Source organism: Empidonax traillii, unplaced genomic scaffold, assembly GCF_003031625.1.
Source record: "Empidonax traillii isolate 1590-97213 ecotype Southwest subspecies unplaced genomic scaffold, ASM303162v1 scaffold1128:size488575, whole genome shotgun sequence".
NCBI lineage: Eukaryota > Metazoa > Chordata > Aves > Passeriformes > Tyrannidae > Empidonax > Empidonax traillii.
Window position 1 is genome coordinate 259,716 of NW_020956321.1, and position 16,307 is coordinate 276,022.

The window sequence follows — 16,307 nt, forward strand, 5'->3', positions numbered from 1 at the left end:
CCTGGGCCCGGCCCCGCCGGGGACGCGCGGCCCGGCACGGAGCGGCCGCGGGGACCGCCCCGGGGCCCCGCTGAGTCACCCCCGAGACTGCCGGCATTCCCGGAGATGGGATGGGAGGGGATGGAATGCCCTGCCTCCCGGGCCTCACAGCCCCGCGGGTCTGAGGGTTCGCGGCCGGGCGGAAAAGGGAAGGGTTTAAACTCGGTAAATTAGCGTAAAACACACGCGAGGTTCCCGGGAGCGTCGTGGGTTGTCGCGTCTTCGCTACCACCCAGCTGTGAGGGGGAGCTGATGCCAGTGTGAAGTGGCCATAAATAGCGTTAAAGAATGGCCAAATCGTGGGATTGATTCTGCTGTTGGAATTCCTGCCCCCCAAGCATCACCCGGTGCAACTCCCGGCCTCGCACAGGACGCCCCAACAATCCCACCCTGTCCCCGAGAGCGTTGTCCAAATGCTCCTTGGGCTCTGTCCATAAAAAAAACCTGAAAGAAGGAAATGCTTAACCCCACTAAGGACCCAGTGGATGAAAAGCAAGGCTAATATTCAAGACCAAAGCAAACTTTTAATGAGTGTTCACGTAGATCAACTACATGTGATGATGACAGGCAGCCACATATCTTGGTCCATTTGTAGCCTTCACAATGACTGGAGAGAACAAATAATTTAAAAAAAAAACCACCAAAATTTACTTGATGCAGTGTTCTGAGCTGTGTTTCTGAACTATCCACTATGTTTTTTTGCTAATAATCTGATCATCAATACTCTTAATTCTTCACTCCTCCAAATCTTTAACCAGATTTAAACTACAAAAGCTCCTTGTTTTGTGGCTGCCCCATTCCTGGAAGTGTTCCAGGCCAGGTTGGAAACAGCTTGGAGCAACTTGGTTTAGTGGAAAGTGTCCTGGCCTGTGGCATGGAATGAGATGAGGTTTGAGGTCCCTTCCAATCCAACCCAGTCTGGGATTCTATGACACCAAACCTTCCAAGTTTCACCCAAAGTACATCCACCCAAAGCAGAGCGTAAGGAAAAGGAGTTTGATCCCTCCTTGGCAGTGACAGCAGCCAAAAGCCTTCACACACTACCAGCCTTCCCTTGCACACGTTTTGGGATGATCTCCTGGGAAAAAAAGCAAGATTTGGGGGAGCAGCTGCTCTCTGCTGTTGGTCCTTTGCAGAGCCATGAGGAAATGCCATGGGAAGGGGAGGAAATCATGACATTTTTCTTGGCTTCCCACTGCCAGAGGGCAGGTTGAGATGGGATACTGGGAAGGAATCATTGGCTGGGAGGGCAGGGAGGCCCTGGCACAGGTTGCCCAGAGAAGCTGTGGCTGCCCCTGGATCCCTGGAAGTGTCCAAGGCCAGGCTGGATGGCGCTTGGATAGTGGAAGGTGTCCTTGCCCATGGCAGGAGGTTAGAATGGGATGAGCTTCGAGGTCCCTTCCAACACAAGCCATTCCATGCTTCTGTGGAACCTCAGAAAAACCAAGTCAGGAGCTTACAATAAAGCCAAACAGCGGTGGGCAAGAGAAGAAACAGACGCAAACTTAGAATAAAGAAATGAGCGCCCCGATGTCCCTCCACACCCAAACCATCCCGGGATTCCACGAGGTCTCCCCTCAGCCTCCTGTCCCCCCTGCCCCACGCAGGCTGTGCCCGCTCCTTCACGCACACGCTCAGCGCTGCCACCGCCGCTGCCCTGTCGCGGTTCTAGCGTCGTTCACAGCACACTCACACACACACATACACAGACAGAGCGCGGCCCGTCGCGACCTGTCGCGACAGGGCGGTTCCCCTCCGCGGCGGGAGGGGGCGCTGCGCGGGGCCGGGGCCGTGAGGGCGGCGCGGCCCCCCCGCCGCCATGGCCCTTCCCGGCATCCCCTATGAGCGGCGCCTGCTCATCATGGCGGACCCCAGAGACAAGGCGCTCCAGGACTACCGCAAGAAGCTGCTGGAGCACAAGGAGATCGACGGCCGCCTCAAGGAGTGTGAGCGCCGGGGGCTTGCGGGGGGAAAGGAAAGGGGGGAGGGGGTCGGTGCTACGAGGAGCTCCCCGCTCGCTCCGCCCGCTGAGGGAGAGCGGCGGCCGCGGCGCTGCCCGCGCTTCGTCATGGGCCTGGCCGGGCCCCGGCGGCGCGGGGAGCGGGAGCGGGGTGGGCGCTGCCAGCGCCAAGGAGGGCTCGCTTCTCCTCCTGGGAGGGCACCGAAGGGTCGGAGAATCGTTTAGCTGTTGGAAAAGGGCTCCGAGATTGCCGAGCCCAGCCTGTGAGCGGTCGCCGCCTTGTCAGCCAGACCGGAGTGTCGCGTCCGGTGTTGCCTTAAACACCTCCGGGGATGGGGACTGCCGGCACCTCCCTGGGCAGAAACTGGTCCCGATGAGTGACTACCCCTTTCGTGAAGGAATTTTCCCTAATATCCGACCTAAACCTTCCCTGGCACAGCTTGAGGCCCTTTCCTCTTGTCCTGTCCCTTGTTCCCTGGGAGCAGAGCCCACCCTGCTCCGGCTCCCCCCTCCTGTCAGGGATTGCAGAGCCAGAAGGTCCCCCCTGAGCCTCCTTTTTCTCCAGACTAAGCCCACCCAGCTCCCTCAGCCGCTCCTGGTGCTCCAGACCCTTCCCTAGCCATGTTCCCTTCCCGGGACACGCTCAGGGGTCACTTATTGGGTTTGCTGGTCTCCCACAGTCTCACTTCGCTGCTGGAAAAGAGTCTGGTCCGGGGTTCTTGTTGGGTTGGAAGTTTCTAAAACGCCGTGTTTGTTTCCTTTTTTTCAGTAAGGGAACAGCTGAAAGAGCTCACCAAGCAATACGAGAAATCAGAAAATGACCTCAAGGCCTTGCAGAGCGTCGGGCAGGTACATGACACGGGCAAGGTCTCTGCATCCTGCAGTGGTTGTTGACAGTGGCCTTGTGTGGGAATAACATTTAAATCCATTTTTGGAACTGAAAAAAGAGAAAGTTGGCACGGCCCAGTTAACAGAAACAGGGTGGGGAAACAACAGGAACTGAGCGCAGGGGTTAGAGAGGTTTTTCTGTAAGTTCTGCAGTGTTAATTTATCTCTAGGCTAATACTGTATTTGTTCTTTCAGATTGTCGGTGAGGTTCTTAAACAGCTGACAGAGGAGAAATGTAAGTACACTAGAATGTTGTACTCTCTGAGATCATGAAAATCATGGAGTGGTTTGGGTCAGAAGGGACCTTAAAGGCCATCCTGTTCCACCCCCTGCCATGGGCAGGGACACCTTCCACTATCCCAGGTTGCTCCAAGCCCCATCCAACCTGGCCTGGAACACTTCCAGGGATGGGGCAGCCACAAAGCAATGAGCTTTTGTAATTTAAATCTCATTAAAGGTTTGGAGGAGTAAACAAATAAAGTATTGGTGATCAGATTATTGGCAAAAAAACGTAATGGGTAGTTCAGAAACACAACTCAGAGCAGTGCACCAAGTAAATTTGGTTTTTTTTTCTTTATTTTCTCTCTCCAGTCATTGTGAAGGCTACAAATGGACCAAGATATGTGGTTGGCTGTCGCCGTCAGGTAGGTGCTCTAAGTGAATACTCATTAAAAATTTGCTTTGGTCTTGAATATTAGCCTTGCTTTTCATCCACTGGGTCCTTACTGGGGTTAATTATTTTCTTCTTTAACTTTTTTTTTTTATTCTTTAAGGCTGTTTATGGCTATTTTATTCTGGTATCTGCTTCCTCTCTCCCTCTGCAGCTGGTAGTAGTGTAACTTCCTAGTGAAGAGAAAACAATCCATAATGTTCCCAAAACCTGGCATGTGTTTTATTCATTTTATTGAGTAAAAACTGTCTTTCTGCCTGATTTTGGACTCTCTGAAAATTAATGATCATTATGAAAGTTAATCAGCTGTGTCATGACCATTGCTGTCACAGTGCTGAGCTTCAGATTTAATATTAAATATTAACTGTGTGTCAGAGAATCATGGAGTGGTTGGGGTTGAAAGGGACCTTAAAACTCATCCAGTTCCACCCCCTGCCATGGGCAGGGACACCTTCCACTAGCCCAGATTGCTCCAAGCCCCATCCAGCCTGGCCTTGAACACTTCCAGGGATCCAGGGGCAGCCACAGCTTCTCTGGGCAACCTGTGCCAGGGCCTGCCCACCCTCACAGTCAGAAATTTCTTCCCAGTATCCCATCTCAACCTGCTCTCTTGTCAGTTTAAACCCATTATCTTTACCCATATCTTTATGTACATTTTTTTTTCCTAATGCTTTTGCACTCCAGTGGATAATGATGGGAGGCAAAGCCCCCGTTCTAAACACTTGGAGGGATTTTTATTTGTCCTTAGGGATCTTAAAAAAAAAAAAAAAAAGCCTTTGGCTCTGCTGGTCCACAGGGCAGCAGCTGTTTTACCTACATCAGACTGTGTAGAAATCAGGCACTTTAATACAGAGCCTTCCTTGCAGCACAGCCCATCTGCCACAGTCAGCAACAACCACTTGGAGGTACCTTTTGTCCCTCTCATCCCCGACTTTGGGAAATGGGAGCAAAGGACAACACGTGTGAAAATGTGGGACTGTCTGAACAGGGAGTAACGGCCCCAGGGGAAGGATCATTTGGATCATTCAGCTTTTTGTTCAGCAGTTTTAATGCACAAATTAGGTGCGAGGGCTTTTGCCAGCTGTGACCTCCCAGTGCATCTTGAACTTTATTCCTTTATGATGCAAGAAGCAGCTGCAGTTGTTGAGTTTTCAAGACATCGTGTTCTCCTCTGTCATGGAAGTTGTGAAAAAATGAAAGTTCCTTCAGTAAAAGGAGCACAGGGGTGGTATTGATTTTAGAGGTGACTTTTCTTTCTCTCTCTGAAGAGGAGCTGATGTTCATTACAGAATTTTAGGACATAAATGTAGTTAATTCCATTTAGGGGCACTTCAAGGTAATCTTGGAGTTCTGTGTTGAAACAGATAAATCCTAAGGAACAGGTTGTCCTTGGGTGAACCTGGCATCGCAACACCTACTTTCAAGTCTATTCTTTGGTAAAAACGCTCTTTTATCTTAATAGATCCTTGATTTGATACCAAAGGCTCCAAAAAAACGTACCCATGGTTGTTTCCAAAATGTCAAGATATCAAGACAAATCTTTTCTCCTGGACTAGGATGAGTTTTTGATCAAAGCCCTCGTGGCTGAGCTGTGCTGCTCAGGAGGGAGAGTGATACTGTTTGAATTGAAACAAAATTACTTCCCTATCTCAAGTGCGCTTCCTAAGGAATCTGAGGTCAAGTGGTTTCTCTTTGTTTTCTTCTCACTGCAAAATAAATCTGTTGGGCAAGGTTGACTCTGATAAAATTCCAAGCTGTTAAAGGTTTCTCAAGATGAGGCAGCTGGGAAGAGGTCCCAGGAGTGACCCCAGTAAAAGAGGAGGGACAGCTTGATCCTAAACAGTGCCAGAGAGTCAAGAACCCACATGGACAAGGGACCTTATAAATCCCCCAGTGAGGACAGCAGGAAGCTTCCAGCAGTCCTGGAAAAGGGCTGTTGAAATCCTTGTTGTGCAGAAGCCACTCCACAGAATCCCAGAATGGTTTGGGTTGGAAGAGACCTTAAAACTCATCCCGTTCCAACCCCCTGTCATGGGGACAGGGACACCTTCCACTAGCCCAGGTTGCTCCAAGCCCCGTCCAGCCTGGCCTTGGACACTTCCATGGATCCAGGGACAGCCACAGCTTCTCTGCCCAACCTGTGCCAGGGCCTGCCCACCCTCCCAGCCAGCAATTCCTTCCCAATATCCCATCTGTCAGTGGGAAGCCATCCCCCTTGTCCTATCACTTCTTTTCCAAAGTCCCTCCCAGCTCTCCTAAGACACAAACCTGCCCAAGTGGGTTCAATCCATCAAGGGAGCAGCTCCAGCATAGGCTGTGTCCTTGTCCTTAAAGCTCAGAATAAACTGGTTTCTTAAAAACAAGGTGAGGAACACAAGTTGTTTTTTTTTTTTTAATCCCAGCAGAATTTAGCAGGGTGCGCTGAAATGTGTTTAAAAATCACAGAAAATGGAGCGATCAGACAAAAACTGCTGAGGCAGACGAGGAGGCATCTGAGGTGAAAGAGTAATAGCTGAACAGCTGACTTCAGAATGGGGTATAACACATAAAAACGTGCAAACAGCTGGTTCTGTCCCATGTGGAGCAGAGGGGAGGATTAGATCCCACTAATCCAGTCAGATTGACAGGAATAAAAGTAAAAATTAAAGATGATCTAGAAAAGTAGTGCTTATTTTCAAGAGTGGTAAGTTGATGACTGCTTGTTGTGTGGCTCAGTAGCCTTGTTTTCATCTTGTGTGGGTTTGAGCAAAGAGTGCAAGCTCCAGTAAACATCCTAAAAACAGGGATTGTTTTGGAATGTGGTTGTAAAAAAATTCCCTTTTTTTTTTTTTTTTTTTGGGGGGCTAGCTGGACAAAAGTAAGCTGAAGCCAGGGACAAGAGTTGCTCTGGATATGACCACTCTGACTATTATGAGGTAGGTTTCTGCTCTTCTGCTCATCAAATAAAGGGGGAAAAAAATCATTATCTGAGTATATCCCACAAAGATCTGAATAATCTCTTCCGTAATATTGTGTAAAGGTTTTCTGCAAAACAGTGCTAAAATAAGTTACTTTAAGGGCAAGGCTTGTATGGCTGTTACATATGATTCAAAAAGAAATTGATTGTTCCTTAAAAAGAAAATGCTACAACTCATTTTCAGCCTTTTTTTGAGCTTTGTTTTAAAAAACTTGAAAAAGTTTGCTTGGTTTGGGGTTTATTCTGTTTTTTTTCGACACATACTTGTTATCAAGGTGGGAGGAGAAGAAATAATTTCCACAGTTGCTGTAAAATTTATGGGAATAACTTTTTAATAAATTTATTTTATAACCCTGAAAAATAACTCCTGATTGTATTTTCCAGATATTTGCCCCGGGAGGTGGATCCATTGGTTTATAACATGTCCCACGAAGATCCCGGGGACGTTTCCTATTCTGAGATCGGAGGGTTGTCGGAACAGATCAGAGAACTACGAGAGGTACCCAGTGCCTCAAAACCACTCGTCAAAGAGTGATTAATGCTCTGAGTGAAGCTTTTCAAGGGGGGAAAACCTGGTTTTGATGTTTGCCCCCCCGCTTACCATCAGGCTGTTAAAGGGATCCTCTCAGATCGCTGCTTTCCACGTTTCATTGACTCGAGTGAAGTGCTTGGGTTGAGATGAAAATGAAGAAAATCCTTTTGAAGGAGAGGGTTTAAAGGATCCAAGACCCCTTAGGCTGAGGGAATGCCATGAAGTCGAGTGGGAGGGCAGTGGTAGGATTGGCAAGCAGCAAAGCAAACTGGAGTTTTGCACAGACACTACCAGCATTGCTCTGGGGGGTGAAATTATGACAGTGGGAAAACATGGATTGAGCAGAGGGGATCAAGAGGAACCACCCATTGCAGAGCTGAAGTGTGAGCAGGAAGGGCAGGACTGTGGATCCACCTGACATTTTCTTACTTAACTGTTCCTCAGAGCAAATATGCTGCCATTAAATACATGCAGGGATATGAAAAACAGGCTGGCAAACAAACATACCATTAGCTCTTTTAAACCTCATTCTCTGTCCCTTCACAGGTAATAGAGCTGCCACTTACAAACCCAGAATTATTCCAGCGGGTGGGAATTATCCCTCCCAAAGGCTGTTTGCTGTATGGGCCCCCTGGTGAGTCCCAGGGAAGGGCAATGAGTGCTTGGTTGCTGCTTTCAAACGGTGCCAAGACCCTCCTTTGTTTTGCTTTTTTCCTTTGCCTTTTTATTTTTTTAGTTTCCTTTTTATTTTTTCCTTCTTTCCCTTTTTCCCCTTTTCTCTCCCCTTTTCCCCTTTTCTCTCCCCTTTTCCCCTTTTCTCTCCCCTTTTCCCCCTTTCTCTCCCCTTTTCTTTCCCTTTTTACCCTTTTCTATCCCTTTTCTTCCTTTTCCTTCCCCTTTTCCCCTTTCCTCCCTCTTTTCCCCCTTTTCCTTCCCTTTTTCCCTTCCTTCCCCCTTTTCCCTTCCCCCTCCTTTTCCCTCCCTCCCACTCCTTTTCCTTCTTTCCTTCTTCCTTCCTTTTCTATTTTCATTTCCCCCTTTTCCATCTTGTCTTCCCCTTCCCTTTTTTGTTTTCCCTCCTTCCCAAGTCCCTGGTGGGCAGTGCTGGCTCAGTAGTGAACCAGCTCCCATCTCTTGTCTGTGCAGGCACAGGGAAGACCCTCCTGGCCAGGGCTGTTGCCAGCCAGCTGGACTGCAACTTCCTCAAGGTACTGGCATGGCCTCGTGCACTCCCACCCTGGAGCAGTTGGCACTCCAGTCTCCTCATCCCTGTGTTCCTCTGTCCTTCCCAAGGTGGTGTCGAGTTCCATAGTGGACAAGTACATCGGGGAGAGCGCCCGGCTCATCCGAGAGATGTTCAATTATGCCAGAGATCACCAGCCCTGCATCATTTTCATGGATGAGATCGATGCTATTGGTAAGGCTGATGGCCTGATGGGGGGACACAGAGGCTCCTTTTGGGGCTGAAATCAGCTGTAAGGCCGATTCCCCCCCCTCTCAAAGGCAGAAATCATGTCCTAGAACTCACGAGTTTGGTGTGCTGCAGGTGGTCGCCGTTTTTCCGAAGGCACCTCAGCTGATAGAGAAATCCAGAGGACTCTGATGGAGGTGAGTGTCTCATTCCTGACTGTAACACAGGTGTGAATTGTTACCTGGGATCTGCCCTGGCAGAACCTTTCCTGAGTTAGGAATCTTGAGCTAGAGCTGAACTAGATGCTGCTTGTGCAGCAGCTGCACATCCTCATAACTCATCTGTTAATTCCACGTGGGGACTAATTGAGTCTTTGATAAAATTATTTGGGATATTTTCTCCTTCTTTTGCTTACTGCTTCTTCCTGCATCTCTGAAGGTTTGGAGGGCCCCCCTTTCTGTCTCCTTTAAACCCCCAAACCACTCACCTCATATAACACTTCGGGACTGTTACGGTTGGATTTTCAAACCAGCAGGAGCAGTTGTATTTCCTCGTTTCTGTGTTAGCTGCTCTGGTAAACTGGGTTGCATGAGGAGAATTTTAAAGCCACTGGTGACAATTCCAAAGCTACTGGGAACCCTGACTGGCCTGTGTTTGCAAACAGTTTGCCTGGTTCAAAAGAACGTGTCTGCCTTCCACAGAGAATTAAATCCCTGTGATCAAAGAGCAAGCACTTTAAATCTTCACAATGAAACGTCTTCCTCTGTGTGTATTAGTATTCCAGAGGCTCTTCCCCTGGTCCAATTGGAATGTCCTGCACTTGCTGCACTACAAGCCAAATGTGTCAGGCAGCCACTGGCTCCTTTAGTCCTTGCAGTGTTTTCTTTGCCTCATTGTTTTAGTCAAGTCTTTCACGTTCGAGCTGAGCTTTGCTCAGTGTCCTTTTCTCTGGGCAGAGCATTTTCAGTGTCTCTCTTCCTGAGCCCTCCATTGCTCATGGAATATTCAGGGAGCTCGAGGCCTTTCATTAGGGAGCTTTTAGGATTTTTTTTTTTTCCTGATTTTATCTTTAGTGCTTTTCATCTTGGTGAAAATACCTAGGGGGGGGGGGAAGAAAAAGAAAAAAAAATGGAATAGGAAGGTTTTGGGTTGTTTAGAAATAACCAACCTTCTGTTCCCTGCTAGTTATTGAATCAGATGGATGGATTTGATACTCTGCACAGAGTTAAGATGATCATGGCTACGAACAGACCCGACACGCTGGATCCTGCGCTGCTGCGGCCCGGAAGGCTGGATAGAAAAATCCGTGAGTTCTTGCTCCACAGAGGACAACAATCCATGGGAACTGTAGGGGTTTCTGCTTTTAGTAAAGCACTTTTAATGTAATTCTTTCTAGATATTGATCTACCAAACGAACAAGCCAGATTAGATATTTTGAAGATCCACGCAGGTCCTATCACTAAACACGGTGAAATAGGTGAGTAAGAAGTCACCTGGATATCATTCCTTCTGCTCTTTTTAAGGATGGGAAGAGGGTGAGTTGTTACAATCACTCCTGCCCTTAGACAACTTTCCCTCTTGGAGTTCTACTGCTTTTATTTTTTTTTAATGCATCCTGGTTGAACCGTTGCAAAGTCTTTGCAAAGGAACACTGAATATCATCAACCCTTGGAGCACTAAACTGGAAAATCCGCATGATTCTCATCAGGTTTCCTGATTCCATTCAGGTTTTCTGGGATTCTCATCCTGTTTCTGAAGGAAACACGTCCTTTACATGCACTGTTTTCTTGGTGCAGGTAAAGTGTGTTTTCATTAACCCCTTAGGGAAGAAATGCTGTTAATGAGGGAACATTAAAGAATCTTTAAAAGTCAAGGAGCAACTTTGGAGTTTGGAGATGGCCCGGTGAAAATTGTTGTTTGGTGAGTGGTGTCCATTGCTCTCTCCAGAGTGTAAGGGGGAGAAAAATGAGATAAGAAGGGGAAGGTTTATTTGAGGAGTGTTTTAGCCTAAGCTGACCAGAGTCCTGCTTTCACAGTGGCTTTTTCCTGGAGAAAACTGAGTGTGATTTGCCTTTAAATGGGAGCTGCCTCTGAGTGCAGCAGTGCCCTGTGCCACCCACCCCCCTGTGTGCTGACAGCAGCAATTCCTGCAGCCAGGACAGGACGGTGGAACTGATCCCAGTCACCATCTGGCTGCATCAACAGCTGCAGCTCCACCAAGGGATCCCTCGGGATTGCTTGGGATAGCTTGGGATAGCGGGAGTGGGCTGGGGGAGGGCCAGAGGGATGAGCTCTGCCTTTCTTAGCTGCAGGGGGGGCTTAAAGGTGCACGTGACTGTAGGCTGAGAGAGGGAAGAAGCTCCAAAGCAAATCATCAAGCTCAAGTGAAGTGCTTGGAGAGAGGCTTTAAACAAGTGCCTGGAGTGACAGGACAAGGAGGAATGTGGCCTCACATTGACAGAAGGAAGGGTTGGATGGGATATTGGGAAGGAATTCTTGGCTATGAGGGTGGGGAGGCCCTGGCACAGGTTGCCCAGAGAAGCTGTGGCTGTCCCTGAATCCCTGGAAGTGTCCAAGGCCAGGCTGGATGGGGCTTGGAGCAACCTGGGCTAGTGGAAGGTGTCCCTGCTCATGGCAGGGGGTTGGAATGAGATGGCCTATAAGGTCCCTTCCAACCCAAACCATTCCATGATTCTCCTTCACCCTTGTTCTTGTATCTTTGGGCACTGGAGTAGAGCATGGCAGGATTATTCCTCTGTGCCATTTGCAAGGTGAGGTGTCTGAACAGGGTGTGGAAAGACTTTTGATACCCCAAAAGTAAGGCCAGGACTTAGCAGCAAGGTGGGGTGGGAATTGCATTAAAATCCATGAAAATGACCTGTTGAGTTTCCAGCATGAAAATCTCGTGCTGAAGACCCTAAACTTACAAACCTTGCACTGTTCAACATTGCTTAGTCCCCTCACTTCTTTTTTTTTTTTTAAACTTTCCACTTACTTGGAAAGACTTGTTTATAGGACATAGTGCTACATGGAATTAAAATACAGTTGGAGAATTTCTTATCTTTAGGAGTTTTTGAATCCTTGAGATAAAAACATTCGGTTCAAATGTTCTGAATTTCACGCAGGAGGGAAACTTCGAAAGGTTTTGCACAAAATTGATAATTTTAATAAGCAGCCTTGCAAAAAGCAGGATTTGCTGGAGGCTCAACAGACACAGCGGTTTCGAAATTGGTTCCTGATGAACTACCAGCACAGCCACTTTTTTAGTAAATAGATGTGCATATATTTAATATCAAGACATTAAATGCCTTTAGTAGATGCAGTGCTGGAAGTGGAAAGGGACTGAGCTGTGATCACTTGGAGATAAGACTTCTGGGGGTTTGCATCATTTAAATGATAAGAACATTGCCCTGATGTAGCTTTCTTGCACTTCATGGTGATTCTTGTAACCACAAGTTGGTAACTTTGGGATTTAATTATATAATACGAGCTTTTGGCTGCAGTACTTTGTGTTTTAATGGAAGGGGTGATGCAGCTGCTGCTTCCAGTTAATTTATCAGTCCAGTGCTCTCTGTTTGCACCGAGATCCGAGTGTGTGTTTGTTTGCTGGATATGTATGTCATTGGCATCCCTAAGGGGGGAGTGTGATTTATTTCTAACTGGCACTGGTGTTTTCTGGGCAGATTATGAAGCAATCGTGAAGCTCTCAGATGGCTTCAACGGAGCAGACTTGAGAAATGTCTGTACTGAAGCAGGTAATTCCTAAACTCTTCATTTCCCTGTGCTAAACCTTGGATAATGCTGAACCTTGGAGCTGTTTTCTCTGGGGATTAAAACCAGGAGCTCAAAAACCTTCTGCTGGAACGTTTCACTTGGGCTCTTGGATAAATATCCAGCCACCTGTTGGATAAATATCATGACATGTGTCACATTGTCTCAGTAGAAACGGTGATTGCACCCATTTATCTCCTTTTTGCAGAGGATCCAAGTCTCTTGGTATACCCAGGTTACTGGAAAGTTGATGCTGTTTTAAGCTTTTTCTGCATTAAAACTTGTGCACTGGGTTTGCCTGCCTGGACAGGCTGAGTAACACAGTAAATACTCACAGTTTAAACAAGTTTTCTTACCAGTAATCCCCTAGTTCAGAAAGGTGACCTCACTGAAATTCCCTCCTCTTCCCAGCATCCCAGACAGTGTAACTTGGATTAATTTTCACTTGGATTTGAGTGAATCTTTGTGCTCTGTAGCTTATCCTGGCTGTTAAATTCTCCTCTCAGGGATGTTTGCGATCCGTGCCGATCATGACTTCGTAGTTCAGGAAGACTTCATGAAAGCTGTCAGGAAAGTGGCTGATTCCAAGAAACTGGAGTCCAAGCTTGACTACAAACCTGTGTAAATTAAACCATAGAATTTGTGATTGATTGCACACGTCCTCCTGGGTTAATGTATAAAGAGAGAGAAATAATGTACCTCTTGATTATCATTGTAAGGTGTTTGTGTAGCATGTAGCTAGTAATTTTGGGAATGCTAGTTGCAAGTTGGCTACAGGAGTGTGTTTTCTGTACAATTCAGACATACATTATTCATTACAGCCCAGGCTCAGTAAAATGTGTGGAGATGTGTTCTCTTAGCAATTATGGTGGGAATTTATAAACGTGCCTGAAGGGATTCGCGAACATAAGAAAGTCAGTTCATTTCTTGACTTTTTGTATATCAGTAAATCTCCTTTCCCCAAACAGTTTATGAATAAAACCTGTTTAAATCTGCTTATGCTGGTGGACTTTTTTCTGTAGCTCTCCTAGAGAGGTGAATTATGTGTGTTCAGAATTTAAAGAACAGCTTTTCTCTGGTGTTGCCATTGGAGTCCTGTGCCTTCCATACCAAACAGAGGCAGCCTTTCCCTCAGAGGGAGGAGGGACAAGTGGGGTTTAGATTCACAGAATCACTGAAGTTGGAAAAACCTTTTAAGATTATTAAGTCCAACCACTTCCCCGGCACTGCCAAGGGCACCACTGACCCATGTCCCCAAGTGCCACATCCACATGGCTTTTAAATCCCTCTAGGGATGGGAACTCCACCACTGCCCTGGGCAGCTGTGCCAGGGCTGGATATCCAGTCTAAACATAATCCCCTGGCACAGCTGGAGGCCATTTCTTCTTGTCCTGTCCCTTGTTCCCTGGAAGCAGAGCCTGACCCCTCCAGCTCCCCCCTCCTGTCAGGGAGTTGCAGAGCCAGAAGGTCCCCCCTGAGCCTCCTTTTCTCCAGGCTGAGCCCCCCCAGCTTCTTCAGCCACTCCTGGTGCTCCAGACCCTTCTCCAGCTCTGTTTTCTTCCCTGGACACGCTCCAGCCCCTCCATGTCTTGTCTGAGGGGCCCAGAGCTGCCCCCAGGATTGGAGGTGGTGGTGCCTCAGCAGTGCCCTGGTCCTGTGGCCACACAATTCCTGGCACAGCCCGGGTGCCACTTGGCCTTCTTGGCCACCTGGGCACGCTGGTGTGCTGCCGAATTCTGGGAAGAGGATTTACCTGAGCTAGTGTTTAATTATTGCGAGAAGTAAACAAGGTGCTGGGGTTTTCAAGGACATCTGTCACCGTGCCATATTTTTGTTTTCCAAGCAGTTCCACCCCAAGGGGTGCACGCAGATCCACCACTTCCCCAGCTCACCTGAGTGTTGGACTGGAACAGCAGTGCACTGAACTGCACTCCTGGCTACTTCTCATTATCCTAATTGGATTACTCTGGGCATGCTCAGCTGACAGACAAGTACATTAGATTAACTCTAGACTTCCCAGGAAACACGCTGCTTACCAGCATCTCCCTGGCATTTTTAATAGCTGTGGTTTTATTTCCTTTCCCAGCACTGAGACTAAACAGGTAGTGTGAGGTGTAGAACGGTTACAACAGGACAAGCAACAGTATTTCCCTGTTTATTTGGCTAATGGTTGTTACAGACCTTTATTTCTGGGTAGCAGCTTCCCATTGTTGACTCTGTCAGGAGTGTAAAGATGCAAATCTCAGTTTTAGTTTTACCATAATACCCTTTTGAGTGCAACTCGTACAGCCAGAGTGCTTGGAACAATGAGAAAATGAAATAAAAGTCCATTTCTGAGCACTGCAGTGATGGAAATAGCGGGGTGAGCCTCTGGCATTACCTTGGAGGAGGGTAAATGGTGTGGAAAACTCTTTCCTGGAGCCCTGGGAGTGGTTATAACTAATTTTTAAAGTTCAGGCTCTACCCTGATGGCTACAGAGACCTGACCCTGTTCCTTTTCTTGACACCAGCTGGAAATGGGAGCTGCAGTTTTCCTGTTGCTTCCTCCTTTGCCATTTCCTTCTTCATCTTTCGCTGAAGGAACGGTTGCTGAAATGTGATTGTTGAAGATTTCTCAAGGTTTTGTGCAGTAAAAAGCAGGAGAGTTTCTAGTTTTTTATTCCTGATGTACCTAAAATTCCAGTGCAAAGACTTTCAAAGTTTTATTTAGGCAACCAACCCATTGAATTTGCTTGCTTGACTAAGCTTCCCTTGGAAATTACAATGACACCAGGGCAGGTTTTTGGTTCAGTAAAGAGTGCAGGAATGGAAAACTGCACCCTAAAGTGAAGTCTTGTAGAATCATGGAATGGTTTGGGTTGGAATGAGCCTTAAAGTTCATCTCATTCCAACCCCCTGCCATGGGCAGGGACATCTTCCACTATCCCAGGTTGCTGCAAGCCCAGTCCAACCCGGCCTTGGACACTTCCAGGGATCCAGGGGCAGCCACAGCTTCTCTGGGCAACCTGTGCCAGGGCCTGCCCACCCTCACAGCCAAGAATTCCTTCCCAATATCCCATCTAACCCTGCCCTCTGGCAGTGGGAAGCCATTCCCCCTTCTCCTGTCCCTCCAGGCCCTTGTCCCAACTCCCTCTCCAGCTCTCTTGGAGCCCTTTTAGACATTGGAAGGGGCTCTGAGGTCTCCCTGGAGCCTTTTCCCGGCTGCATTTATTCCACATACTTAGATTCCAAGCAGAGCATGGGACCAGGGAAACCTCAAAAAGCAGAAAAACAGGTTGCTGCCCCAAAACTGATGTATCTGCGGGCATCACCCAGCAAAGAGGACCTGACTGTAGGTGACCTCTTTTGCACCGCCAGCCAGAATTTGAGGCAGCAGCGTCACTCCCATGGGGGATAGGGCGAGTGCCCCCTCGCCAGAATGGAAGCGGGTGCCTGAGGAGAACAATCCCACGGGAATGCCGGGGCACGGCGACAAGGGAGCGGTAATGGCCGCGACCCTCATCGCCGTTAACGAGTTAAGCGCCCCTTCCCGACATTTTGGGGTTAATGAAGGAGAATTTGGGGGCCCCGAGGGGGTTAACGACAGGAACCGGGGCGGCGCCCGCCCGTGAGGGGAGGGCAGAGCGCTGAGGGCGGAGCGGGGCGGGGGCGCCGCTGGAGCGGGGCCCGGGGGCGGGCGGAGGGGAGGGGGAGCGGGAGGAGGAGGAGGAGGAGGAGGAGGAAGAGGTGGGAAGGGGAGGAGGGGGAGGAGGAGGAGGAGGAGGAGGAGGAGGGAAGAAGAGGCGGCAGCAGCAGCAGCAGCATGGCGGCCGGGCTCGAGCGGCTGAGCGCGCCGCCGCCGCCTCCTCCTCCGCCGCCGCCTCCATCTCCTGCCGCTCCCGAGCCGGAGCCCGCGGTCCCGCTGCCCAAATAGCCGCCCTGCCCCGGGTCCTGCCCCGCCCGGACAGCGCCCGGCCATGGAGCTCGCCAAGCCGGCCTTCCCCGCGCTGCCGCAGGCCAAAGAGGACTCTGAGGTGAGCGGGAGCTCCGGTGCCGCCCCCCCCCCCCCCCCCCCCCCCCCCCCCCCCCCCCCCCCCCCCC

At 48.9% G+C, this 16,307-nt stretch overlaps 2 protein-coding genes across 2 annotated transcripts in view; both read left to right on the plus strand.

Moving 5' to 3' along the window:
* The first annotated feature begins 1,809 nt into the window (after positions 1–1,809).
* Positions 1,810–13,222, plus strand: PSMC6 (proteasome 26S subunit, ATPase 6). The gene is made up of 14 exons (XM_027905174.1): positions 1,810–1,985; positions 2,769–2,848; positions 3,083–3,122; positions 3,479–3,531; positions 6,405–6,472; positions 6,898–7,012; positions 7,592–7,679; positions 8,192–8,253; positions 8,339–8,462; positions 8,592–8,653; positions 9,642–9,762; positions 9,853–9,933; positions 12,140–12,211; positions 12,734–13,222. Exons 1-14 carry the CDS (start codon positions 1,859–1,861, stop codon positions 12,850–12,852), a joined length of 1,212 nt encoding a protein of 403 aa, XP_027760975.1. The 5' UTR covers positions 1,810–1,858; the 3' UTR covers positions 12,853–13,222.
* A 2,880-nt stretch (positions 13,223–16,102) lies between these two features.
* The window catches only part of STYX (serine/threonine/tyrosine interacting protein), a 19,882-nt gene continuing 19,677 nt past the window's right edge, over positions 16,103–16,307 (plus strand). Inside the window, exon 1 of the mRNA XM_027905175.1 lies at positions 16,103–16,240. Coding sequence (XP_027760976.1) covers positions 16,184–16,240 — 57 coding nt within the window. The 5' untranslated portion in view covers positions 16,103–16,183. The remainder of the gene's footprint in view (positions 16,241–16,307) is intronic.